Source organism: Sceloporus occidentalis, unplaced genomic scaffold (genome assembly GCF_023333645.1).
Source record: "Sceloporus occidentalis isolate IW3139 unplaced genomic scaffold, rSceOcc1.0.p SCAF_9, whole genome shotgun sequence".
Taxonomy (NCBI): Eukaryota; Metazoa; Chordata; class Lepidosauria; order Squamata; family Phrynosomatidae; genus Sceloporus; species Sceloporus occidentalis.
This window is the reverse complement of record NW_028316989.1, coordinates 26,638,594-26,664,607: the sequence shown is the minus strand read 5'-3', so window position 1 is coordinate 26,664,607 and position 26,014 is coordinate 26,638,594. Positions and strand designations below refer to the sequence as shown.

Sequence of the window (26,014 nt, the reverse complement as noted above, 5' to 3'; positions counted from 1 at the left end):
TGGCAATAGCTCAGGCAGAGTGGGAGGTTTTTCCACCACCTTGTGCTGCCTGATTCTTCAAACTAGAAATGCCAGAGACTAGACTTGGCATCTTCTGCCTGCAGATCATTGCTCTGCCAATGAGCTGTGGTCCCTCCCTGCTTGGAGATAAATGCTTCATTTTTAAAATAACTTTGGCACCCTTCATCAAAGTAGCAGATTAGCCTAACCATGAGAAGAGTAGGTTAGACTGATCAAAAGTGACTTGTCCAGGGTTGCCCTGCGATTTAAGGCTGAGTGGAATTTGTACCGCTTGTTTCGGCATCCAGATGTAAAACTTCATCACTGCCACACTGTGTGATTCTAGGTTTGCTGAGAAAATCTCTAGCCCAAGTTAGTTTGGAAAAGGACAATTTCTCCAACCGCTCATACATTTAGCTTGAAGGTTGTTGTTGTGAGCAAAATGTGTACAATAGTCTAAAACAAAATGAACACTGTCAAACAAAGAACCAAGGCCACAGCAAAGTCTGGCGTTCCAAGAGTTCTTTATTTCAGAAACCCTCAGAAAATAGATTGATAACATTCAAGAATCTCTCCACCACTTAATAGTGGGTTTTGTACTAACACATCTGAATTCATTTTTTGCAAACAAAAAGTGTATTGTAGAATGAAAATGAAAACGGTTTCACAGAAGCTTTTCTCTGTTTCTGAAATGTGCTTGGGCTGATGTTATCAATCTACTGTTTTGTTCACAGGTCAATATGGGAACCCTCTAAATAAATACATAAGACATTATGAAGGACTGTCATATGATGTGGATTTATTACACCAAAAACACCAGCGTGCCAAAAGAGCCGTGTCTCATGAAGACCAATTTTTGCGCTTAGATTTTCATGCTCATGGGAGGTAAACACTGTGTCAAGCTTTCTACTTCACGTCCATTAACATTTGTCAAAAGGAATGAATGGTGAAATGCAATGACTATATTTAGTTAGAACTTGAAGTTGTTAAAATCCTTAAGGTTTTTCATTTTATTCATAGTGCAGGGCAGCATAGTACTCTGCAGTTTTCCCTTTTAAAAGAAACCTGTTAATCTCAAGATTTCAAGAAACTGGACAATCTGTGACTAGTCCACTTTTCAGCTTGGGGTAAAACATATAGAGTACCTTCATTTTCTATGTGAATGCCTGTGGTTTAATCTGTCATAAGATTTGTTGTCATGCATTCTCCATTCACATGTATATACAACCCTGAATATATACGCTCGTCAAGACAGATGCAGGAATAAAGGGACTTTTTCCAGAGGTGCGATGTGCACAATGGACTTGTACACTTCATTGGTGTTGAGGGTATGTGTGTGAAAGGTTCAAGCAGCGATTCAAGTCAAAGAGTGCAATGCATCCTTTATCTATCAGGAGCCGTTTTTTACCCAGTACTGTATATAATGCCCTCAAAGGGTTCCATTGGGACTCCTGTTTTTCTGCCCTTTTATTCACCTCCAGAATTCTAGCAGCAGTTCCCTAGCCTTCTGTTTTTCTTCCCTCCGTTTACATGCCTCAGGAGTCTTAACCAACACAACCACAGAGATGCTTGCCCTTTTTGTAGATAACAGCACCACCTGGTTCTGTATCTAATACCCTCAGAGGGGCCCATGGAGTCCACCCAGTTTTATGAGGCATATGGTACAATGTCCCAGTGGTAAGAAAGTGTGCACTATGTGTGTATGTGTGTGAAACAGAACTTTGAGTGAAAGGTGTGGATTGTGTAGTAGATGGTGATTAGCTGTGGAAGGGAGAGGGGTGGTGTTTTGAGAATATTGATGAGAGATGTTGCACCCCTTGTTTGCTTACATCAATGTCATGCACCAATTTTTTGAAGCATATGGTAAGAAAGTGTGCACTGTGTGTGTGTGTGTGTGTGTGTGTGTGTGAGAGAGAGAGAGGTGTTGTATAGAAGATAGTGATTAGCTAAGGACGGGAGAGGGGTGGTGTTTTGACAATGTAGATTTTATTACTATTTTATTTAGATGACAGAAGTTGCACTCCTTGTTTGCTTCCATCAATTTCCTCCAATGGAATTTCAACTTGAAATTCAGCCCCCAAACACTGTCACATTTTGAGGCATCTGGCATGGTATTCCAGTGAGTTATGGTTGCCATAGCAGGGTGCACAAATCAAAATATTTTATTAATACAGGTTCATGCATATATATATATATATATTAAAAACTGCTTATGAGTGTGTCAACCCACTAGCTCCTGTACCAGGTCTAATAGGCTCTGGGCCTCCCTTCCTGTTGCTGTCCTCCTCTCAGCAAGTAAATACCTTTTTATACTGGCAAGCTTTTAAGATAGAAGGATTTTAAAGAACAGGCTATTAAAAGAGTGCTGTATTGGGTTTTTTGACCGTTTATAAGTGTGTTTATAAAATAATTATTTTTAATGTGAATAATTCAGTTCTTTTTTAATGTTCACTTTTTGCCTGCTTTTAGCTGCATTGAACTTGTTTTAAACCGTAGACCTCTTTGAGTCCTACTTTTGAAAAGAAGGTGGGATATAAATAAAGATGATGGTGATGGTTATAATAATAATAATTCTAACAACATAGTGATAAAGAGAGATGAAAATGTCAGAGTTAATGTTTGACAAAAATGAAGTGGAAAGCAGTGCTATGGAAGAGCAAGGAATGGGAAGCTAGATGGTAGAGAAAGATAGAATTCTGGTGAAAGTAATGGGCTGTGAAATAATAGCTTCAGAGGAAGAAGGGAATTAAAAATAGAACTGGTTAAAATTATCTTGTACCAGAGCAAGTGGGACACACAGCAAGTCACTTCCTAGGTGGCCACAGAAAGATGGAAGGACATTGTGGGCACATGAGACCCTCACGTCTCTCAGCATTGGGTTTAATCTTCTGTCTGTTTAGGTGCGCCTGAGTGCTCTGCCTAAAATTACTTGGCCATCTTGCACTGCACGTGAAGACGGGAAAATGAAACAGAGCCATAGTTGTTATTTGGGTGTTCCAGAATTACAAAATCAGAAATTAAAACAGAGAATCTCTAACCCAGGCTTCCCCTTAGATATGCCTGCATGTGAGTATGCGACTTCAAGTTGCCTTATGGCAACTCTGTGAATTTGATAGGATTTTCTTAGGCAAAGAATCCTCTGAGGATTCACCAGTTTCTTCCTTTTGAAATGCAGCCTACAACACCTGGTATTTGTTGGCTGTCTACCATCCAAAGACTAACCAGAGGTGACCTTGCTTATCTTCCAAGATCAGCATAAATTGTTAAAACCAGCACAAACTTTGGGGTAGGGTTGCAGCTCCGCAAGGTCTCCCAGAGGCTAATGTGGTCCCCCTGGCCTTCCACAGTTGCCCACCTAGGCCAGCTGTCCTGTCCTATAGATAAGTTTCTTTTCCTGTGGCTTGGGCTGATCGTTGAACTGAGCCAGTATTAAAATGCATATGCCTTCTTAATATAGACACCTTTGTGATGAAATGTACCCTGCTAGGAAAGGAATGTAAGCGAGGGCCCTGAGCAGGACTGGATGTTCCAGGCAAACAGATGTCCAGATCAAGAGGGCCTGGAAGGTCTTCTCAAGATGGAGGCAAAGTGGAGAGAAGAACCACCATCACTTTGACATCCAAGGAGCTGGCCATATGACAACAGCAAAATATTTTATGGCTGAACAAAATTTGGTTGGGGACTGATTTTTCTTTTTAAAAAATCAATTTGTACAAACTGTGGATGTCTTATTATTTAAGGCAACATGGAAGATGTCCCTTCAGGTAAATTAAAAGCCACCTTCTTTCTTGGAAAGGCTTTTAAGCTGTTATCTGGTACTGGCTGTGAATATCCCTTCCCTGACTTGGTCTGGGATTGCTTTGCCTGTTAGCTTTTTTCTTTTTGTTAGAATTACTAACAAGCAGAAGCAGATATAGGCCCAGCTGGGCAATAGAACAGATTACTGCTAAAGAGCTTTATCCTGTACTTGGCTTCCTGCCGGAAATGAAGGAGCAAGGAGAAATTGCCTCTGTTTCAATTGACTAATAAATAAAAAAGAACCCAAAAACTGATTTTCTGTAAGGTGTGTGTAGGCTTTAAACCAAATAGCAGGGTTCCATTTGTCCAAATGAATCTCTTGAAAAATGTCCTTTGAAAATAGGAAGCCGTCTCAGTAGATGATTTTGCAGCAGTTTTGACCCATTGGGAGCATGTTGGGTTTTTTTTTAAAAATGACTGTTTGTTTTTTTTTTATTTGGGAGGTGGCTACAGGTTTTGGGGGCATCAGGGAGTGTCTTTTGTGGCTGCACTTTCCCCCTCCCTGTAGTAAATGTATTGCTGCTGTTTTGTTTGGACCTAATTCCCCCCTCCTTTCTCTCTGTAGTATATCACACCCTGCTATGCCGCTTAACTAAGCGCTGTTTCTTGGCAGCAGAATATGGCTTTAAGCAGTAATGTATTTCCAATATAGATAAGATGCCTGTTTTCCTTGATCCATAGGTAGCTCCTTTCCCGTATAAAGTTGACACCAGAAGCATCTTAAGATGATGAGTATGATGATGATGGCAATCACAAATGTTGGTTGCACTAGCAGGTAGAAAAAGGCTACATGGGATTTGAAAAGCCTTAGGCTGTGTTGAAAACCCATGACTATCAAGGCAGCGTGAAGGCAAGTGTTTGACAAGGTTGGGGATGTACATGTTCATTTTCACTTCAACAAGTTCTGTCTTCTCCCTTTGCAGGCATTTTAATCTTAGAATGAAGAGAGATATGTCCCTCTTTAGTGATGACTTCAAGATAGAGATGTCAGATAAAGTAATTGATTATGATACCTCCCATATTTATACTGGGCACATTTATGGTAAGTTCAACTGTTTTGAATTTCTTTTAAAAATGCTGATCACTGGAGGTAATAAGTATTTTGATGCAGAGCTATAGAACAGTTCTTAGTAAAGGAAATGAAAAGTCACTCAGATTCATTTATTTTTTTAAATTGCCAGGAAGATGAATTTACTTTCCAAAATTGCTCCCCTGGTTGTGTTGCTGAAGCTACTAAGGATAAAATTATGTTTCTTCTTCATGGTCTCTGCGAATCATACAAATGGGTTTTACTGCGCCTGCGCAGTGCTGTTCGGAAACTTCTGGAATCACTGGGCAAAGTTTACTTTGCAACATACAGAAACTTTTTGGTGGTAACTCCGCCCACCCATTATAAGGCCCCTGCCTTCCCGCTCGTTCCCCAGTTCCTTTTTTCCGCCGCGCTAGCTGCTTCAGGGAACTTCGCTCGCTTTAGCTTGCATTTGGAATCACTTTCGCTTTTGACCTCGGACCGTCTCTTGACCATTCTTTGTCTCCCGCCCCTGGTAACTTCGAACTCTCGGACTGTTGACCTCGTTTCTGGACTTTCCCTTTCAACTTGTCGACTCAGAAAATGCCTGCTCCATTTAAGAAGTGTGATGTCTGCGGGGGCAAGGTGCCCATCCAGGACCCGCACTCCTCCTGCCTCCTCTGCTTGGGCAAGGAACATGACACGAAGGCTTGCCCGCTCTGCAAGTCCCTCTCATCCCAGGCTCGCAAGAACCGTGAGTCCCGGCTGACCTCGGCCATTGCTCTGGGCAAGGTTCAGGAGGGAGGTCCCCGTACGTCATCGGCTCCTTCGGCTCTGCCGCCTGCCTCATCTTCCCGGGTGAGTGTCTCCAGCGTGGTGTCTGCCCCGCCGATGGCAGGTTCGTCCACCACCACCGATGTGGCCCGTGGTTCACAAAAACCCAGTGCCACCGACAAGCCCTCCAAGCACCCCCACAAGCAATCGGGGTCTGAGGGTACTGAGCCCAGGGCAAAATCCGGGAGAAAGCCGTCCCCGGAGGGCTCGCGCGCGAAGGATCGCACGGAGGCCTCGTCGGTCCCGATTCCGTCTTCCAAGGCCTCATCGAAGTCATCTCGACACGCCTCTAAGCTGCCCGAGACGGATGCATCCTCTTCAGGAAAGGCTGCACCGGTGGAAAAGGCGAAGACATCTAAGCCTCAATCCACGGGAGCCGTCGTCCTGCTGGACCTGCCAGACAACCCTTTCTTCCCCCCCGAGGATCGGGTCGAGACACCACGGTCGTCCAAGAAGAGGCACCTCAAGGAGGCAACGGAGGGCTCCGCACCAAAGAGGCCTAAGCCCTCCAAGGACCACACCGGGTCGGAGGCTTCCTCCAAGGGAAAGGAGCGCGCTTCCCACAAGCATCGCTCCCCGACGAAGAAGGCTCCATCACCAGCCTCTTCGCGCCCTGATGGCTCGTCCACCTCTACCGGATCTCCCCGTCGAGTTGCTCTTGGTTGGCCGAACACCCCAAGCAGAACTCGGCGATTGTAGAGGGGGCTCAGCAGGGCTTCGTCCCCAAGCAGGAAACTTCCCCAGTCGACCGGGAAGCGAAGAAGGTAGATGGTCTGGCCAAGAAGGCCTACTCGGCGGTGGCCCTCACACTCAAGGCCATCAACTATAACGCCTGCATGGGGGCGTACATCCAGACCCTCATGGAAGGGATCTCGCCACTCGTCCCGGACGTCCCAGACGAAACCCAGCGACGCCTGGTAGAGATCCGTGATGAGGCCCATTCGATCGGCAGCTGGCTCATCACCGCTTCCAGAAACGTGGCTGACTGTCCGGGACGGGCGATGTCGGCTTCGTTGGCTCTGCGCCGGCATGCGTGGCTGAGGGGCTCGGACCTCAATGCCAACGTCAAGTCAGCCATAGAGGACATGCCCCTGGATGGTAGCGGCCTCTTCCACGCCGAGACAGACGAGCACCTGAACCGCAAGTTCAGAATGAAGGCGGCGGCCAAGAAGCACGGGATGTCATCGGCTCCCATCTCGCCCTTCAGAAAGAGGCAGCGCCCGTGGCAGCCGCAAGGTCAGTCACAGGGGACCTTCCAACAAGACCTCAGCAGCAGGGCTCCCAGAGACGCCGTACCCCTCTCAGTCCTCCTCCTCCTCTGGCCGTCGCAGCTTTCCTTCCCGGTACCGAAAGTCCCGCCGGCAGGACACCGACCAGGGGAAGAAGAGAGCCTGAAGGGTTGCAGCGCGCTTCGTCTCTCCTTCCTTGTTCTTTTTGGACATTTTAAGGCCCTTTGTCACCACCTGGGCCTCCATTACGACGGACTCGTGGGTCCTCAACATCGTCCGTAGGGGTTATGCCCTCGAGTTCCAAGAGCTCCCTCCAACCGGAGCCTTCATGTCCACTCACCCCTCGGACACCCTTCTCGACGAAGTGCGCACTTTGTTGGATAAGGGGGCAATCTCCCCTTTACCACCCGAGCAATGCTCCAGGGCCTTTTTCTCCAGGTACTTCACGGTACTGAAGGCGGATGGGGGCATCAGACCCATTTTGGACTTGAGGGAGCTGAACTTTTTCCTTGAATACCACCGGTTCCGAATGGTAACCTTGGCTTCTACTCTGCCGCTTCTCCATCAGGGCCTGTGGTTCGCGACGGTCGACTTGAAGGATGCCTACTTCCACATCGGAATTCGGGAGACCCACCGGAGATTCCTCGCCTTCGCCGTCGGCTCCAATGCCTACCACTACAACGTGCTTCCGTTCGGCCTTGCCACGGCACCAAGAGTCTTCACGAAGTGCATGGCACCGGTGGTGGCATACCTCCATCAGAAAGGATTCATAGTCTTCCCATACCTGGACGACTGGTTGTTCGCCGCCGATTCCCAGCAAGAGCTGCAGGAGGCAGTCTCATTCGCCTTGCACCTCTTGGACTCCCTCGGACTGGTCATCAACCGGGAAAAGTCCCAGTTCACGCCGACCAGACAGGCCAAGTTCATCAGAGCCATCCTCGACTCCGAAAGATGCTCCGCCTTTCTCCCTCCGGACCGTTTCCAGGCGTTGGTGGCGTCGCTGAGGCCTTGCATCTCTCACAGAAGGGTGAGGGCCAGAGACGTCCAAGTGGCTCTGGGACACATGGCGTCGACGTTCGTGACACCGTGGGCAAGGCTTCGCCTCCGACCACTACAGTCCTGGTTCCTTTCGGTCTTCTCTCCGATGGAGGACCCTCCGTCCAAGTGGCTCATGGTACCGAGACCGGTGGCCGCTTCACTGAGATGGTGGCTGGACGGCCGCAACGTCTGCATCGGGATGCCCTTCCATCAACCTCAGCCTCAATTGACTTTGACAACCGATGCTTCCCTGGAGGGCTGGGGCACCCACCTGCTCGACCTGGTGGTCAAGGACAAGTGGTCGACCCAGGACAAGCATCTCCACATCAATGCTTTGGAGATGCTCGCAGTCCAGAAGGCTTTGAGGGCATTCGAATTCGCTGTCGCAGGCAAGGTGGTCCTCCTGAGGACGGACAACACCACCGTGATGTATTACATCAACAAACAGGGAGGCACCAGATCCAAGACTCTGCTCAAGATTACTCTTCGCATTTGGGACTGGTGCATCCAGAGACAGGTGCTCCTCCAGGCGATTTACCTTCCAGGAGAGGACAACGAGTTGGCGGACCGCCTAAGCAGATCCCCTTTGGTGTGCCACGAGTGGAGGCTCCATCCAGAGACAGTCAGCGACCTGTTCGATCAGTGGGGAACCCCCCAAGTCGACCTCTTCGCGACCGAATGGAACAGCCCCTGTCCCCAGTTCTGCTCCAGGAGGCGAACGGACGGATCCCTCGGAGACGCGTTCGCCTTCCCTTGGTCGGGAGAGCTGCTCTACGCCTTCCCTCCTTTCCCTCTCATCATCAGGGTGGTGTCCAAGATGACAACGGACCGTTCGGATGCGATCCTGGTCACACCGTGGTGGCCGAGACAGCCCTGGTTTGCATCCCTTCTCCACCTCTCCAGGAGATGCTAACTCCGCCTCGACTTCCGTCCGGACCTGCTGTCGATCCAGGACGGCCGGATCCTGCACCCGGACATCGAGAGCCTGCCGCTTGTGGCCTGGAGAATCCAGCCCTAACCTCACTGTCGGACTCGGTGAGGACGGTGATCCTGGCTGCGCAGAAGCCATCCACCCAGCAGTCTTATGCCCTGAAGTGGAGGAGGTTTAGCCTCTTCCTTGATCGAAAGGGCTTGTCTCCTGCTCAAGTTTCCACTCCAGTGGTGCTGGAGTTTTTGATGGCGCTGTTGGATGAGGGGTTGTGCCTCACATCCATCAAGTGCTACCTCTCTGCCATTTGTTCCAGGTACCAGTTTGAGGGTAGGGCTTCCTTCTTTAGGGACCCCTTGGTGAAGGGGTTCCTGAAGGGTTGTGCCAACCTGCACCCTCCTGCGTCGGTACCGGCCCCGGCTTGGAGCTTGGAGGCGGTGCTGGCCGCGCTCCAATCCAAGCCCTTTGAACCAATGGCCACAGCGGACTTGAGACTATTGACTTGGAAAACCGCTTTTCTTGTGGCCATCACCTCTGCCTGCCGTGCGGGCAAACTCTGTGCCTTGCGGAGGGACCAGCCCTTCCTGAGGTTTCACAAGGACAAGGTGGTCCTTCGGACAGACATTACTTTCTTGCCTAAGGTTGTGTCTGCTTTCCACATGTGTCAGGACATTGTGTTGCCTACCCTCGCTTCCAACCCGACTTCGGATGCGGAGCGAAGCCTGCACTCTCTTGATGTCAGGAGAGCGCTGGCGTTTTACCTGGACAGAACTGCTGCCTCCAGTCGGTCCGGGAGACTTTTCCAATGCTACTCGGAACCGAAGAAGGGGTTGCCCGTGTCTGCGCAGAGGTTTTCCAAATGGGTGGCTGGTACCATCCACCTCTGCTATGAACTGCTGGGCAAACCTCTCCCTGGCAGGGTTTGGTCCCACTCCACAAGAGCAGTGTCAGCATCCTCTGCATTCCTGTTGGGCATTCCCTTGGAGGATGTCTGTAAGGCTGCTGTCTGGTCCCAGCCATTGACTTTTATAAAGCACTATAGGCTGGACACCAGAGCCATCCAAGACGCAGCTTTTGGGAGGGCTGTGTTGGTTTCAGGGTTGCATTGATTGCACTACTGATGGTTTGTGTTCCAGTTTTATGTACATAATGCCACTGTTTTACATTCTGTTGAATGTTGGTTTGCACAATTCCAATGGGACTGGTCTTGCACGACCTTTGATCCCCTTCTCAGGTTCTGCAATGTTATTGCTGTGTTGAGTTTGTGCATGAACAAAAAGACTGACTCTTTTTATGGTTCAAGGTGTTTATTGTTGCAATAAATAAATATACCTTGGTTTACCATACCTTTGGTTTCAGGACACTCCCTCCGCCGCTTACCTTAGCTTGTCAGTCTAAACCCATTTGTATGATTCGCAGAGACCATGAAGAAGAGGGACAGGTTGCTTACCTGTAACGGTATTTCTTTGAGTGGTCATCTGCGAATACATACAAATCCCACCCGTCCATCCCCTCAGTGTCCTGCTCTTATTGGCTCTTTCCATCGCCTGCTTGGCGGAAAAATGGCGGAACTGGGGAAAGAGCGGGAAGGCAGGGGCCTTATAATGGGTGGGCGGAGTTACCACCAAAAAGTTTCTATATGTTGCAAAGTAAACTTTGCCCAGTGATTCCAGAAGTTTCCGAACAGCACTGCGCAGGCGCAGTAAAACCCATTTGTATGTATTCGCAGATGACCACTCGAAGAAATACCGTTACAGGTAAGCAACCTGTCCATCTTAGGAAAGTCACTGCTCTGACCTCTGCCATTCAATTCCCTAACAACAGCTAAGAAAATTAAACATTAAAAAAATATTAGGCGACACTATACTGCTGGGGATGTATAATTCAGTATAAAATCTTCCACTTTTGTACTTTTCCTTGGTAGCTAATTGGTTTGTTCAAAGTGTAGGGAAATTTGATGAATGAAAGAATGAAAACAAAGATATTCCAGCCTCGACATCTCTATTTACAGTGTTCGCCTGGGAAGTCTGGGAGTTGTAGTCCATAAAAGGTGGCATCCTAAGGACCATGCCTTGTCTGAACGTATAACTTGATTCTTGTTCAGATACCAAAATTGTGCTCAACTTACAGGCCTCTCTGTTCCAGTCATTTTTCACCTGCTGGGAAGTAGTAATCAATGTTCAATAAGATTGGCCACTTGAGGCATTAAATTTGTGACCCAGCTTCAGATTATACATGGACTTCGGAAGAGTTTTTCCCCACAAATTGTTTGTTGAGCATTAATCTAAGGTAACGTGACATTTAACACAGGAATTCTGGAGAAATACCCTCTTTCCTGCTGTGGTCAAAGTAATTGGGTGGCTGGTGGCAAAGAAGCTGTACACACTGTGAGACAAGGAGGGCACCAACTGCTTCTAAGTTTTATCTTGAGACACTTTGTTATGATTGGAGACTGACGTCTCTGAGTGTGTGCTTTCAGTGTACCTTAAACCCTGCATGCTTTTTAAAATAGGTGAACAGGGAAGCTTTAGCCATGGATCTGTTGTTGATGGAAGATTTGAAGGATTCATCAAGACTCACAGTGGAACCTTCTATATTGAGCCAGCAGAAAGATATATTAAGGACAAAACTCTGCCTTTTCATTCAGTCATGTACCATGAAGATGATATTCGTAAGTGTTTCTGTTTCTGTTACGCTGAAAGTATCCCCCCAAGTTGTGAGGAGTTTGCTTTTGAAAATAAATAAATGAAGGCAACCTTAAGGATTAACCTTAATGACAAGATTGGTCTGGCATACTTATGCAGGGATGCCCCATTTTACTGTTCAACAGAGATACTGTACATACAGTGGGCCCTTGATAATCTGCTGGCATTTTGGGTCCAGGAACCCTTGTGAATACCAGAAGTACAGCTCCCATCAGCATTTTGGCTTTTGGTTTGCAAAAGGGCACTTTTGAATGCAGGTCATTGTTTGCCCCTCACATCACAGGTTTAGTTCCTTATAAATATTTGACTAAAAGCCAATTACTCATTCGGTCACTTAGATATGAACATGTATGTGTGTGTATGAATATTGTCAAGTGATCTTGGTCTCAAGACTAATGGAAGCATCTGGTTTTTCTGATTAATCTTAACTAAGGTTGTTCTTTTGCGTGAAATGTTGGGTCAGTCACTTGCACAAGGTCACATCCATGAACAATGCATTAACGATATCTAGAAGAACTGTGGCATCATAGTTCCAAATTCTCACAATCTCTCTACAATTGTGATTGTGAGATTGGGTGTGAGAGAGTAGCTGAGAGTCTATCTTATGTGAAAGCATGAGATGTTCATTTGGTATGCAGTACTGGGTAATACAGCCTGCCCTCTCCAACCACGGGCTTGCCATCTGTGGATTTAAGCATCTGTAGACGGCAAGGTCCATTGCTCGTAATGGCTGTGCATGTTTGCGGCCATGGCAGAGCGGCTACGTGTGCACGTGGCAGCCTTGAAAACTGCAGGAATTAAGGTCCTCCGGCATTTTTCATCTGCTAGGGCGTCCGGAATGGATACCCCACGGATGCTAAGGGCTGACTGTGTATGTAACTTCAGAGTGACATCACAGCTGTAACTTATCACAGATGTGAAGCTTTGAAAGAAAAAACTAATAGCTTTGTTTGAGATAATATGAAATAATGGGATTATAAATGGCACAATAATATTGTGCTATACAATCTTCTAAACAATAGATGTGTATTGGGACACGGGCAAGAGTCCCTGATGCGCATTTTCAGCAATGCATGTTAATCATTGTGCGTTGGTCACAGTGCGCATCAGTTATTTGCTTGGCTCTTCTACATAGCAACATCACAACAGCTCTTTGCTCAATGCAGATCTTGCAAAACTGCTCAGTTCTGTTCCCTGTAGATGTGAGTCCACTTACAAAGATGTAAGTCCCCAAGTGAATTCCAGCCAATATTTTTAAGCAAACCATAATGTCTTGGAAATGAATAGCTTCACATTCATGTTTTTGGACAGTCAGTCTATAAGACGCAAATTAAACCTTGGCTTGAAGGAGAGTGGATAACTCATTTAATTTCAGTTTATTTAGACTGCCTTCCAGATGCTCCTCGTTTAATATGAGGCTCATTGAGACCGGGGGGGGGGGGGGAATAAAGATTTATAGTTTCCACTGTCAGTAGAATAATGTAAAGTTAGACTGCAAGTGGGCTCTTGTATCCTGTGTGTCTGTTTTTGAGAAACTATTTACACTGCAGGGAAGTAAAAAGGCCAGCATCAGTTCCAACAGATGCCTGGGATACAGAAGGAATCTGTATTTCTAATGAGCCAGTCTGTAGGTTGTCCATCTTTTGGTTTCTGGCAAGAAAATGCTTTTAGCAGCTTTTAGGGACAACAATGTGACATATGTTTAGCATCACAATGAAGTCTTATTCAGAGCTTAAACAAAAGCCTATTCTGCAAGTGAGGATCATCATGTCCGCTTCCTACAAAGTCCTTTGTCCATGTTGCTGTCAAATCCGTCACCAGCAAAAAGCAACCCTGCTTTCCAAAATATGTTAAATTATTTCAGATTCTTACTCTTGATCTGCATTCATTCTTTTTATAGAACTGATAATAATTACTGTAAATCATGGATCTTTTTGGAGAGGGAGTAAAGTTCTTTTCCTTTTATCTATGAGAGGAATTGTCTTGATTAGGTAATGCTTTGGCTTTGCCACATGTTAATTTACAAAATGCAGGAGAGATTGAAACTTTGTGTTTACAGTGAAGATGGCCTGAAAGTTTTGGCAATAAATCATAGGTTTAATGCATGACATGCTTTTGCTACTAAATCAGCATGGAATATTCATAGAATCATAGAGTTGGAAGAGACCACAAGGGCCATCCAGTCCAACCCCCTGCCATGCAGGAAATCACAATCAAAGCATCTCCGACAGATGGCCATCCAGCCTCTGCTTAAAGACCTCCAAGGAAGGAGACTCCACTACACTCCGAGGAAGGAGTGTGTTCCACTGTCGAACAGCCCTTACTGTCAGGAAGTTCCTCCTAATGTAGAAGTAGAATCTCTTTTCCTGCAGTTTGCATCCATTGCTTCGGGTCCTAGTCTCTGGAGCAGCAGAAAACAAGCTTGCTCCCTCCTCACTATGACATCCCTTCAAATATTTAAACAGGGTAATCATATCACCTCTTAACCTTTTCTTCTCCAGGCTAAACATCCCCAGCTCCCTAAGACGTTCCTCGTAGGGCTTCATGGTTTCCAGACCTTTCACCATTTTAGTTGCTGCCCTCTGGACACGCTCCAGTTTCTCAATGTCCTTTTTGAATTGTGGTGCCCAGAACTGGACACAATATTCCAGGTGGGGCCTGACCAGAGCAGAATATAGTGGCACTATGACTTCCCTTGATCTAAACACTATACTTCTATTGATGCAGCCTAAAATTGCATTGACCTTGTTAGCTGCCGCATCGCATTGTTGACTCATGTTCAACTTATGGTCTACTTGGACTCCTAGATCCCTATCACACGTAGTTTCATTCAGCCAGGTGTCCTCCATCCTATATCTGTGCTTTTCGTTTTTCTGCCCTAAGTGCAGTATGTTACATTTCTCCATGTTGAATTTCATTTTGTTAGCTATGGGGTCATATAGGAAAGTTGGTTGGCCCAGTTGATTATTCTGGGGTTTGTTGATTTGTTGTTATGTGGCTTTAAGTCATTTCTGACTTAGATTCACCATTGCCTTCCTCTGAGGCTGAAAGAGGGTGACTTGTCCAGTGGATATCTATGTTGAGCAGGAATTAACACCCTTATCTCTTGGAATCCCTAGTCCAACACCTAAATCACTACACCATGATGACTCTTTCTGGATTTGTTATTTGCTGTCAAGTTGGCTGTGATATAAGGTAAATCTCTCAATGCGAGACCTCCAAGAGCCCCCAGGTCATACACAGGCCTCCTCAGGTCTTGCAAAGTTAAGACAAGGATGGCTTCCTTGATGGAGTCAATGCACCTGTAATGTGATCTTCCTCTTTTTCTACTACCTTCCACTTTACCAAGCATTACTGCCTTTTTGAATGAGTCCTGCGTTCTTATGATGGGTCCAAAGTACAATAGTCTCTGTTCAGTCATCTCAGGTTCCGGTGAGGATTTAGGTCTGATTTCCTCTTGGACCTATTTGTTTCTGTTTAGCGTTTCATGGTTTTGCTTGCTTGCTTACTTATTATGTATTTATTTAGCAGTGTCAGTGTACATGGCATTTTACATGCAAAAGAACAACAGCAACAAAAAATAGCCCTTCCAAGGCATGCAGTGTTATACATACACACACATACACAAGTGCATTCGTAGGATAGGGAAGGAAGGAAGGAGCAATATAAATATAAAACTCTGCAATACAATTGTAAAAGAAATTACCCAGACAGAAATAGTGAAAGGGGGGGGGGGGGAACAATGCAATAATTATGTCACAGACTGCTAAAGATGTCATTAGTATCTCACTTGAGCATTACATGGTATGTCTGTAAAGATTTCCTCAAAACTAAATATGAGTCATTCTTCACACAGACACCAGTTCTTTTTTTTTTTCAGAATTGTTAGTATATGTTTGTCTTTCTCTTTGTGACATCATACCCTAGGAAAAACGGAATGGTACCCATCAGGGAGTTCGTAGCAGAGCTCCTCTTAAGTGTTGGGTCTTGGCCCACAGCCAGTTTGTACCAATGGCCACAAATAATGATATCAATCCCTCACACATTGCAAGGGGGAGGGATTGCCACTACTCCACAGGAGAAAACCCAAGAAGCACACATTTAGAGTACAGTCCGCCCTTCCCTTATGCGGGGGATCCGTTCCGGATCCCCCCATGTAAAGGAAAAAATGCGGATGCTCAAGCCCCATTCAAATGAATGGGGCACGAGCCCACAGAGATATGGTGGCAGCATGCAGGGTGCAAGTTGCGGGAGCGCACGCCATTGTTTCCTTCCGGAGCACGCTCCCTCACTTCCGTCGCGGGCTTCCAGCATATGCTAGAATCCGCATATAACGCGGGCGCACTGTACAATGTAAGACAGGACTTTCTGAAACATTTACCAGGAGAAGCTGTGCGTGCCAGAGGTCTTAAGCATTCTGCCTTGTCTTCTCCGTTGGTTTTCTCCTGATTAACACATTATTTCCAAGGCCTGAAGTCCCAGACCTTGGAGCTTGTGTGTTAAAAGTAGCAGCATTTTTTGTTCTCCTTTCTCTCTTTTGTAATTGGGCAGTATTGTTGCTCTATGTGTGTTTTAATGGCATCAAAGTATTAGCATTCTTGTCAATGAGTAACTTTTACTCAGTCTTACAGAAATGTTATTCTTGAGGGAGTTGGAATAGTTGGAGTGTCTTGCAGTGATTTTTTAAAAGTACAGCATTGAGAGTAATATACTGCTTTTCTTATGTGCTACTCTAGAAAAACAAAAATTAGAAAAATAACATGTTGCTTGTTTTGAGCAGTGATTCCAGGCTGACTAGAGAGGATAAAACAGCCGAGTGGGAAGATTTTGCTTTACTGCCAAAGCCACCCTTTCCCTAACAATATGCTGGAGAATTAGTATAGTGCTTGAAATGATGTCCTTAATCTCCTTTGGTCATTCCATCCCTCTTTAAAACAGGAATGGCTAATTGGTAGTTCATAAACAGCTTATATTTAGACAGCTTGTATTTTCTACTCTTATTAACATCCAGGATTAATTTTTTTAAAGAACAAATAATATCCTTTTCCTTCTTCAAGTGAAACAAACATGTCGATGATGCCTGTGTTCTCTTCAAAGACAGTAATTTAGACAAGAGTGGGGATGTCTTTCTGCCTCCTGACGATCTTGTCATTCACAATGCGCAGCTTCACTGGCTAGATCATTTTCACCTTTGAACATTTTTAGTAGATGTTCTCAGTAACAAGTCCCCCTCCCAACTCAAAGAAGTGAGTTGAACCCACAATGGACCAAGCCCTCCTACTACGTAAAGTGGGAAACAGTAAACCTATCCTGCCATTGCTGCTTCACCTCCCTTTTGGTCAGATGCCAGGAGGACTCTGTGTAGAGCTACATGGGCCTTTAAATATGGCTGGTGCAGCTTTACACAGAGACAGACATTTTCCAAATGCCTGGCTCTTGAGGATCCTTCTGGGCCATTTAGGAAGTAACTGGCTCTGGAGAGCTCTGCAAAGCTGAAGAAGGACTCTCGGTGCTGATGGAATGGTCAGCTTGCCACTGTTGGTGTCCACAACTCAGTTGTCAGTGTCATGGGGAGGGCAGACTAGCAGTGGCATGGCCATTTTCTTCCTCCTTTGAATTCTTATACAAAACAAGGTGAGTAAGGAAAAGATGGACAATGCTTTTGAGAGAAGCAGACATACACAGGGGAAATTATTGTCATATTGTAGTTCCATCTCATGATCTGAAGTTTTGACAGTTAAATCCATGCACACATCTGTGTAGCTTGCAAAGTACCAAGTGTTCATAGTTCATAAGAGTGGTTTCCCTCTTCCCTGGTTCCACCAATTACCTGCAGTATTTGTCTTGTTTGTTAGGAATTCTTGACCAGTTTTGGGCTTCCAGTTTCCCTTTACCTTCTGACTTGCGGTTAGTGAAGCTGATGCAGTTCCGTCAGGCTTTCCTGTGCCTTAGGCATTCTTTTGTTAGAACATCTCAGATTACTACTGATACTGATGTGGCGTCATCCTTTACTCTGCATAGGTTCTTTGCCAGCCTGAGGGATAGTGCCAAATTACCTGAAAGACTATCAAGACACAGCATCTTTAGCTTGGAATGGGCTGCCATTGAGTACAGATGGTCTTCTTTTGACCACAGTAGATAAGCAAGTCTAAAAGTCATATAACTGTACAGTCAATAGGTTTAGACAGAACTCATTGTGGTCAGCTACTCTCCCTACTGTTGGGGAGAGGGAGCCACGTACCACAGAAGAGCATGCTATTGGGTCTGGGATTATGGGATTGCCGGTAGTACTCAGTTTGGGGTGGATTCCTATCATGGAATGCAGATTTAAAAGCTATGTGCTATTAAGCTGCTGTCTTTGAGTAGATTGGAGCCAGTGTGTTTGTGTCATTAAGTCCTCCTTTAGTCTGTTTATGGCACATGGTGGCAGATATGACCCTATACCAGATCTGACTGCTTGACTAAGGATCCACTTGGGTATTTGTTTGTTTTTACCAGCTAGGAATCATGGAAGGGAGGCAGTTCTGACAATGTAATCTGATGACATGTCAGTTGGGATGGGACTTTGAGCTCTTATTCTTGCCCTCTCTTCAAGTTGGGGAAATGAATTACATACTGGGGACATGTGGAACAATTTTTCATTCATACATCAGTCCCCCCCACAACTTTCCCATCTCAAACAACTGACCTGTGCAAAGCATGTTGCAAGATATCACATGCAGCCTGTTGAGATCAGGAGGCATTTGGGCTATGCAAACCACTTTGTCCCAATAGCAGGAATGACTTAAGTTACAGCTAGAGGCACTGATTCTATTGGGAAACAATATATAAATAATTGAAACCTTGCTGTGTGCATGCAGTATCCCTTTTGTTAATATTGCCTGGCCAGAACCAGGCAGTGGCTGAGGGTGGTATGCTTCTGTGTATGAAGCTGGAAAATAAAATCTGTGCTGCAATCCTCTTAATCATTGTTTGTATTGAGATACATAAAAACACAAGTTGTGCTGGACATGCGTAGAATCTCCTGTTTTGTCAATTATTGCTATCTGATCTCCTGGCACTACTGCCAAGGAAGATCCTAGAAGGATATGTTTAATCTAGCATTGTCAGAATTACTGTTAACCCATTGTATGCCCATTAGCTGAAGGACAAGGGTGGGATTTGAATATTTTCATTTGAACATTGCAGACTTGGAAAATATGTGGATTGTCATAGCTTTTTTATGAGTAAAAAACTGGAAGTCACTTGGTTTTGTGTTTTAGGATATCCACATAAATATGGACCACAGGGGGGTTGTGCAGATCATTCCGTCTTTGAAAGAATGCAGAAGTACCAAATGACTGGTGTAGAAGAGCCAACGAACCAGGTAGGGCGCCTTAAGGTGGTCATCTGGTCTCTTCAGCAGACAACCCCCTGACAACTCATAACATTTTGAGGGAATTTGCAATCATTGGTCAGGATTCAAAGGACTATTGTAGGCATGGCTGTGGCCTTGGGCATACTTGCTGTGTTCAGTTTCATTTTTTCCTAATTTAAATAGCCATGCTGTTATCAGACATTGCTTCTGAATGCCTCCTTGGGTTAGGTTTGCTGTGTGTCACGGAAGAGCTTGTGATCTCTGAAGTGTGAGGCCAGTGATCCCTCAAACATATGGCAACAATTGAACCTTTCCCTGCAACCCAGCCACATTATCTGAGAGTGCAATGAACAATAAATTTCTGTCCTAAAAGAATTGATGTCCTGAGGCTTCATATATACTGAGGAACACGAATAATACTGGGAGAGCTGATTATTAAGTGTTGTCCCCCCCCCCCCCCCCCAGTTCTATTAAAAGTTAATTGTAGAGTTTAAGGACATTTTAAATACCTGTCAGCAGCAGCCCTAAAATCTTGGCTGAGAATTTCCTCAGGCTACAGAAATGTGTCATTATTCATTGAAATTTCATTCATGCATTCAATTGGGTCATGAGTTGTTTTATTTCCTCTTAGTCCTTGGATAAACTTTGCATGTGCCAAATTAATTGGAGGCAAACATTGTTAAGAGCCAAATGAGTATACTGGCACATATGGGAAGAGGGGGACTTGGCTGCTTTTGAATGGCTATAATTGTAGCAGGGGCAGGAATGTGCCCTTTCCCTCACTACATACACACAACACTTACAAGAGATAACAGTAAGGATGGTGGAGGATCTTTTTGGATTCCACATTTTCTTTCCTGTCACTCTATACAGAAGCTACTAAACTGTACACCTGGTTAGTAACTGGGCCTCCACCTTCTGCCTGCTTTGTTCTGTAATGCATATTCTTGCTATTATGTTAAACCATGTTTATCTTTTCCCTAGTTCAGTTTGTCTCCTCATACCTTGAACTGGAAGACTATACAAAAATTTCATTTAGAAGTACTGTATTACTAAGTTCCTCTGCTTTGTCTACTGCAGCAACTGTCAGAAGAGCACACCAATCATGGCCCAGAGTTGTTGAGAAGAAAACGAGCTGCCCAAGCTGAGAAGAACACTTGTCAACTCTATATTCAGACGGACCATCTCTTCTTTAGATATTATGGAACAAGAGAAGCTGTGATTGCACAGGTAAGCCTGTGCCTGTCGCTCCAAGGGCTCCTTTTCTTTTTAAAGGGGCAAAAGGAGAACAATTTTAGAACACAATCTTCCTGTGCTGTGTGACTCTGTCTCAGCCACTTTGAAGGCATCTTCAGTGTACAACTACAGGCTGGGAGTTCAGAAACATAGCCATGTTAGTCTGGAATATAAGTATATAAGGGTTCTTGTAGTACCTTTGAGACTAACTGTGTAGAAGAAGTAGCAGCAACATCTTTCATAGATTTGTCTGCTTCCTCTGATGCATGCTTTGGAGGTAGTAGACCAAGTCTACAAAATATTATGCTAGAAGTTCAACTACTGGCTTCATTGTTCTTTATTGATGAAGAATCGCACATAGGAGTATGTAAATTTGACTATCTGCTTCCTATTCCTATTTAGTTTTAGAAGATGCATTATTTTTCAGATGTGCAGGTTTTTTAAAATCTTTATTTGAAATATAAAAGACAAATATACATATATGTACAAAAAGACATATATACAAACATCATAAGTCAAAAATAACACATAATTATACCAATTATTCATCTTACTATCCACCAACTTCCAAATCTCCCTTCCAATGCCAGATTACATATATTCCACAAGAGGTTCACTCAAAACTAATAAAAAGAAAAACCCTCCATTGACTACATCATTTTGATTCAAAAAAAGTAACACCAATAATTGCGAAAAGAGGAAAAAATTAATAAATAAAAAAGTGTATGCCTATAAAGTACTTATTATATACATATATTCAAATATTGATCTACATGATACCATTCTTCTATCACATTTTCCATCGCCTTATCCTGCAAAGCGGCTGTTAACAAATCAAGATTTCTTGTTTCTTTCAACTTAGATAACCAAACTTCTATTTTAGGACATTGTGGATTTTTCCAACATTCTGCAAATAATAATCTAGCTAATGTAATCATATATAAAATTATCCTAGAGTATTTCTTCTCTATCACATTATCTAATTTATTGGTCATATTAAGCAAAAATAATAACGGATCCAAAGGGATATTGGTACATAATATCTCCACCATTTTCTCATGAATATTTTTCCAGTATTCGATAGATATTGAACAAGTCCACCATATATGAAAGAAAGTGCCTTCTTTAACCCCACATTTCCAACATTTAACACATCCTGTTTTATAAATCTTATTGATCTTGGTAGGAGTCATATACCACCTGAATAGCATCTTCATATAATTCTCCTTATAATTTTGACAGGCGGTAAATTTTTTTGTTACCCTCCAGGATTTTTCCCAGTCTTCCAATTTGATAGGGCTCCCCACATCTTGAGCCCATCTTATCATTGAGTGTTTGGTGGTTCTAGAACAGGTAGTAAATGTCCGAGTTGGTGTTGTGGGAGGGAAATGGAAAATTGCTGAGATGAATGCAAATAGCCCCATGGCTCAGTAGGAGAGTTTGTGCAAAAGTTCCAGGGTATCCTTAGCTAGAGCTGCAATGTTTCCCAGCCTGCATGTCCAGAGAGCCTTTCCCCTCTAAGAACCAAAGAGCTTCTTGCTATCAGGCAATGAGGTCCTGTGTGTACCCAGAGAGGATTGTGCAAACATCTAGAGCTTTTACCATCTTCTCTTTTTTAGATATCCAGCCATGTTAAAGCAATTGACACAATTTACCAGTCAACAGATTTCTCAGGAATCCGAAACATCAGTTTTATGGTGAAAAGAATAAGAGTAAGTATCCTGGTAACTTAACTTTGAGGCCTTCTGTTTCTCTTCACTCAGGGCTGACTCAGCAGCCCCTTTTTAAATAAAGGGAGCGTCTGCTGCATGTGATCTCTTCTGGCGCTCCATGACTGCTGTTCATATCAGTTCTTGCTCTCCATGTCTACACTTGACAGTGTTTAAACATCCATTAATTTTTTTAAAGCATTGTCTTTTATCCAGCCACCTGAGCTGTCAGCACAGAGAAGCCTCTGTCCATTGTAGAAATGCGACAGGCAGAGCCCCCTGTCTCTCCTCTTCCAGTCCCCCAGAGGCTAGTAGAAGAAGATATTTTGCAATCTAGTAAATTGTGTTTACTTATTTTTACTTACAAAATGACTGTTTATTGCAAAGCCAGTTCTACATTCTCCTTGATCATTAGGCCTACTTGCTTTTCACTCGGTTGGTCCCCCAAATATAAGAGCACATTGTCTGAGATCGCTGTTACTTAAATTTATGAAGGCAAAGCTGGAGAACGTCTGGGTGGCCTTTGTTTCATGTCTCCATTACAGTTGTCCAGGCAGAGGATTTCTCACTTAAGGGCTGTACATCAAACTGCAGTTTGCCTGTCTTGCTGATCAAAAAACCGCCGTTCTCAAATCTCCTCTCATTGCTTTTCAATGGGTGCCATTTACCCCATTCATCTATGAGTCAGTCTGTGTGGTGTGAGTCAGCACAGAGCAGTGCAGTCGAGTAATGCCTATGATATATGTGTGAATCAGCCTTTTAAGGCATTGATTTGTAATATGAAATGTCTAACAATGCAGAACTGTCTTTCTTTCAGATCAACACTACTCAAGATGACAAAGACCCTTCTAATCCCTTCCGATTTCCAAACATTGGTGTGGAGAAGTTTCTGGAACTCAATTCTGAACAGAATCACGATGACTATTGCTTGGCCTATGTGTTTACTGATCGTGACTTTGATGATGGAGTCCTTGGCTTGGCCTGGGTTGGAGCGCCTTCAGGTAAATGAACCTTATTTTAAATATTTTGCTTCAGGGAGTGTGGAGACACCTCCGCTATAGAACTCTTTATTGGCAAGGCTGAGAGAGACTTTTGCCTGCACTGCTTCCAGTTGGCATTCTGGGCTTGAGGCATCATGAAAGTGGTGTCAGCAAAAGACACAGCTAGATGAACAAGTGATTGATGCACTACAAGGCACCTTCCTTTGTTTGCGTTTGTATCCAGGTGTCTTTTGGGAAGTTTGCCTCGAAGCAGAGAATCTCATCTGAAGAAATTAAGACTTCTGTGAATTTAATAACGATATTAGATTGTTCTTCTGATGATGATTACAGGGTATTTCACATCCAGGAAACTGGGCCATAGACATAGAACAGGGAGGCAAAATGACCAATCTCAAAGTTGACGTTGTTATTGTTATTATTATTATGTTAAAAGTGTGGTTCAGTTCATTTGGAAGCGTGTGAATTATTTAGTCACAAGGATTGGGTGAAATTGCTATGTTATTTATTCATCTTTTAAAAGGTCTGATAAAAATAGTGCTGCTTCTATTTTTATGTAGCAGATTTTCCATTATTGTGTAGGTCAGAACCTCACAAGAGAACTCTGGTTGACTTAGGAGTTTCATCTTAGGCAAGACAGTTTTCAAGATCTCTGGTACCTTGGCAGCGGGTGTGACTTGTCTAACTGGTATTTTAGTCTCTGCGGTTTCAACCCAAACTTCCCAAAGTACAGTATGTCTGTAAATATCCTCCAAAGAATGAGTCATTCAGCTTGCTGAGTTAAGCAGATATTCTTAGCCTAAGTACTTTGGAAAAGCAAAGTGCTATTTCAGCACTTGAACTGAGGCACTTGGAAGAATTACAGCCCTTAAGAACCACAGCTCTGAGGACCTCGATAACTCCTGCTCAGCCCCCTCCAGGTTCTTCCAGTCTTAAAACCTACATCTTGACCACAGGTTTGACTTACCCTGATAGAGAAATACTACAAGGACTGGACAAGGTGCTTGGGGAGAATATCCCTGGGGCTTGAATGACAGCAGAATAAAGTTATCCCAGAAAGTGGTCTTGGAGTCATTTGCAGCAAAGCCCACAGCATATGTAGTTGGCAACCTGTGGTAGAGAAACAATGGGGTGATAGGAACTATACTTTAAAGAAAATGTAAAGTATTCTAGTTGATAACCTCTGTAATTTTTATTTATTTGTAGATTGGGGGCTACACAGGAAATGATTATGTCGGGTAGCATATATTGAAATTGCAGCATGACTTTATGCACCTTCCAAGTCATTTCTGACTAAGGGTCACCATATCACTAGGTTTTCTTGGCAAGATTTGTTCAGAGGGGTTTTTCCCTTGTCTCCCACTGAGGCTGAGAGAATATGACTTGTCCAAGGTCACCCAGTAGGTTTCCATGGCCGAAAAGAGACTCGAACCCCTGGTCTCCAGGATCCTAGTCCAACACTCAAACCATTACATCATACTGGCTCTCGCAGTATAACTATACCCAGCTACAATACTGCTATAATTCTCCCCAAAAATGAAATGTTTGCATAAGTATAATCCTTATAAGTACAATCCCGCTTGTATAGTAATGCCTCACCTTTGAACTTCGGGTGGAAGCAGGCTAGAGGAAGGCATTTTGAAGAAAAATAAGCATACCACATCTTTCTTTCTCACCATTTCTTTTGCACTGGCAGCTTTGTAATAGTTGCTCCTTGCTAATTATTCCAGCTGTAGGGGTGAGATCTTTGGGAGATAAAACTAATTGTGACTGTGCCATTTGATCATGTGTATTTTTTCCTTAACTTTCTGATCGGCCTAGAATAAACTCCTTCTAAAAAGTTGTTTTGGTTTTAATTTCAGGGAGCTCCGGTGGTATATGTGAAAAGAGCAAACTTTATTCTGATGGCAAAAAGAAATCCTTAAATACTGGCATCATCACCGTTCAGAACTATGGCTCCCACGTCCCTCCTAAGGTCTCTCACATCACCTTTGCGCATGAAGTGGGCCATAATTTTGGTTCTCCGGTAAGTATGGGGGCTGAGTCTCCATTTCTAGGTTGTCCAGCTTCTGTACCTGACCAGGAACATTTGAGACTTGTGTCAAAATTGTCCTCCTCTAGACCTAAGTAGAACTGATGAGGATCACTTGGACTACTTCATACACCCAGATTTAGCAAACCAAACATTGCCATTTCACCTAGATAATCAGAATTGGCCTAATGCATCACATTTCCTCTTAGTTCATGGTGCAATTTATGCCCTTTTGCAACAGAGCAGATGCTTTCATCTTACCTTACCTTGCTCACTGTGTGACAGGAGGAGCATATTGGTTTGTTTCTAGATGGTTTGGTTTTGGTACTCACACACCGCTGAGTCCCGTGTGTTAACTTTATGTCTACAGGATAGATGTTAACAAGGACTCTGCAGTGTTTTTACTGCTTAATTGACAATGTTGTTGTTCTGATCTGGTTTTCCTGGTTGTGTTGATTTGTTATTTTTTTATTGTTATAAATAATAATAAATCAGTAGGAAATAACACGCCACAGACTCAGCATGGCTCTCTAAGAATAGATTCTATGCAGGCTTCAGTGAAATAAACAGAAAAGTGAGATGAGGCTTCTGCAGCCATCATGTCTGATCAATGTGTAGAGTGTAGTATTTATACAAACTTTGTCAGAATGTAAGCAATAATGTGTAGAGCCAAATTTTCCTTTGTCTTCTGACTTTGCTTCTTACAGTGTGTAATCTGTAAATATTTTAAACTATAATGCCAGTGTTATAATTTTTAAAATGTTATAAATGTTGCTGTATAACATTTATAACATACTAACTTCTCTTTGTGTTGAGCAGCATGTTTAGCTGGAATATAAAACCAGCTAAAATCTGCAAATCCTCTGGTCTATTGAGAAAAGGGCAAGATATAAATCCCTTAAATAAATAAATAAATAAATAAATAAAAATATTTAGGCTAGGTTTGGACACCCACAACATGTTGAGGTATTGAAAACATTTTTGCTTTATCTGTTCCCAGAGTGATGTGTTGCAGTTAAGTATGAATTTGGCTTCAGCTGCTATTGAGGTTGTTTGGGTCATGTAAATGAGGCAAGGATTTTATAGCAGGTTTGTTACTAATGAATAAACTATGATTAAAGTAACTAAGTTTAGACCATTG

At 43.9% G+C, this 26,014-nt stretch overlaps 1 protein-coding gene across 4 annotated transcripts in view; it reads left to right on the top strand.

The window, feature by feature from the left end:
- ADAM10 (ADAM metallopeptidase domain 10) overlaps nucleotides 1–26,014 on the top strand; it is a 54,505-nt gene that overhangs the window by 10,487 nt on the left and 18,004 nt on the right. The window contains exons 1-9 of one of the 4 annotated variants that reach the window (XM_089538098.1): nucleotides 801–885; nucleotides 4,480–4,648; nucleotides 4,722–4,840; nucleotides 11,349–11,507; nucleotides 18,804–18,907; nucleotides 19,979–20,128; nucleotides 21,754–21,846; nucleotides 22,661–22,844; nucleotides 24,704–24,867. In XM_089538098.1, coding sequence (XP_089394224.1) covers nucleotides 4,738–4,840; nucleotides 11,349–11,507; nucleotides 18,804–18,907; nucleotides 19,979–20,128; nucleotides 21,754–21,846; nucleotides 22,661–22,844; nucleotides 24,704–24,867 — 957 coding nt within the window. In that variant the 5' untranslated portion in view covers nucleotides 801–885; nucleotides 4,480–4,648; nucleotides 4,722–4,737. Of the gene's footprint in view, nucleotides 1–734; nucleotides 886–4,479; nucleotides 4,841–11,348; nucleotides 11,508–18,803; nucleotides 18,908–19,978; nucleotides 20,129–21,753; nucleotides 21,847–22,660; nucleotides 22,845–24,703; nucleotides 24,868–26,014 lie in introns of those variants that run through there. The other 3 variants (XM_089538096.1, XM_089538097.1, XM_089538099.1) reach the window with 3 other exon arrangements.